Here is a 1,591-nt window from a genome sequence, read left to right as displayed (position 1 = left end):
CTGCTTAGGCTGCTGGCCCCCACGACCCGACCCCGGATGATGGATGGATGGATGGATGGATGGATGGATGGATGGATGGATGGATGGATGGATGGATGGTTAAAAACACATTTATTATTACATTTTGTTATTATTTGCTGTATATCAGTCGAATCAACTGAAACGTTCATGTTTCTTCTCAGATTAGGACTTTATTTTCTAATAGTTTCTGCTGTTTCAGAAGGTTTTAGTGTTTCTGGATAAAAAGAGTCAGAAATGACTTGTTGACAGATTTCTCTACAGTTCAACAGCCAACGTGACTCGCTTCACTAACTCCACAACAGAGTGGCTCATGCGGGGGAGGGGGGCTAAAATTAGACTCCAACACCTGCTCAAATGAATTAAAATGACAGATTTTAGATTTCTGGTTTCAACTCATTTTTTGTTTTTGCAGAAAACAACAGAGAAAGTGGTCACTCCTCTGATGCAGAATATGTAAGAACATTTTTTTAAAAAAAGCCACATTAATAGAAAATAATCTGATGGGTTCATTTTGTTCTGGGGTTTTCCATTAAAGCCGTGTTGTTCGCAGGATAAYGAGACGTATGAAGACCCTCATAACGATGATGATGATGGCAGCTACGAGCCCCCTCCCAGCCACAGGAACTTCACCTCCACTCATTTCCCCTCCCTGCCCCGCGGGGAGTACCTCGGTAAAACATGTCACGAACCACTGGACTGACAAACTCAATTCAAGATGGCTGCCACAGCTAACGGAAGATATTGTGCTAACACTTGGTGCTGCACACAGTAAATTTTGCAGTGTTAAATCAACACTTAGAGTTAAATTTAACACTGTGTCCGAGTCTGTTTGGTCCTGATCTGAAGTGGTGTCAATTTAACTCTTTCCATAGTGTTTRATTTTCAGAGTACAATTTAACTCTAAACAGTTAAAAATTAACACTGACTAACACAGTGTTAATAAAACTTAACACTGTACAGTGTTATTAAAACTTAACGCTGTACAGTGTTATTAAAACTTAACGTTGTACAGTGTTATTAAAACTTAACGCTGTACAGTGTTATTAAAACTTAACACTGTACAGTGTTATTAAAACTTAACGCTGTACAGTGTTATTAAAACTTAACACTGTACAGTGTTATTAAAACTTAACGTTGTAGTGTTATTAAAACTTAACGCTGTATGGTGTTATTAAAACTTAACGCTGTATGGTGTTATTAAAACTTAACACTGTACAGTGTTATTAAAACTTAACACTGTACAGTGTTAATAAAACTTAACGCTGTACAGTGTTATTAAAACTTAACGCTGTATGGTGTTATTAAAACTTAACGTTGTAGTGTTATTAAAACTTAACGCTGTATGGTGTTATTAAAACTTAACACTGTACAGTGTTATTAAAGCCTAATGCTGTGCATGTTAATAAAACTTAACACTGTACAGTGTTATTAAAACTTAACACTGTACAGTGTTATTAAAACTTAACACTGTACAGTGTTATTAAAACTTAACACTGTACGTTGTTATTAAAACTTAACACTGTACGTTGTTATTAAAACTTAACACTGTACGTTGTTATTAAAACTTAAC

General features: G+C 35.8%; 1 protein-coding gene across 1 annotated transcript in view; it reads left to right on the top strand.

The window, feature by feature from the left end:
• The window catches only part of blnk (B cell linker), a gene marked incomplete at its 5' end in the record, with an annotated part of 21,986 nt that overhangs the window by 12,225 nt on the left and 8,170 nt on the right, over positions 1 to 1,591 (top strand). The window contains 2 exon segments of the mRNA XM_014021172.1: positions 434 to 474; positions 572 to 692. Of these exon segments, the coding sequence (XP_013876626.1) occupies positions 434 to 474; positions 572 to 692 (162 nt within the window).

This window comes from Austrofundulus limnaeus, unplaced genomic scaffold (assembly GCF_001266775.1).
Source record: "Austrofundulus limnaeus strain Quisiro unplaced genomic scaffold, Austrofundulus_limnaeus-1.0 Scaffold280, whole genome shotgun sequence".
NCBI lineage: Eukaryota > Metazoa > Chordata > Actinopteri > Cyprinodontiformes > Rivulidae > Austrofundulus > Austrofundulus limnaeus.
The sequence above is the reverse complement of the archived record's forward strand: the minus strand, read 5'-3'. Positions and strand labels throughout refer to the sequence as shown.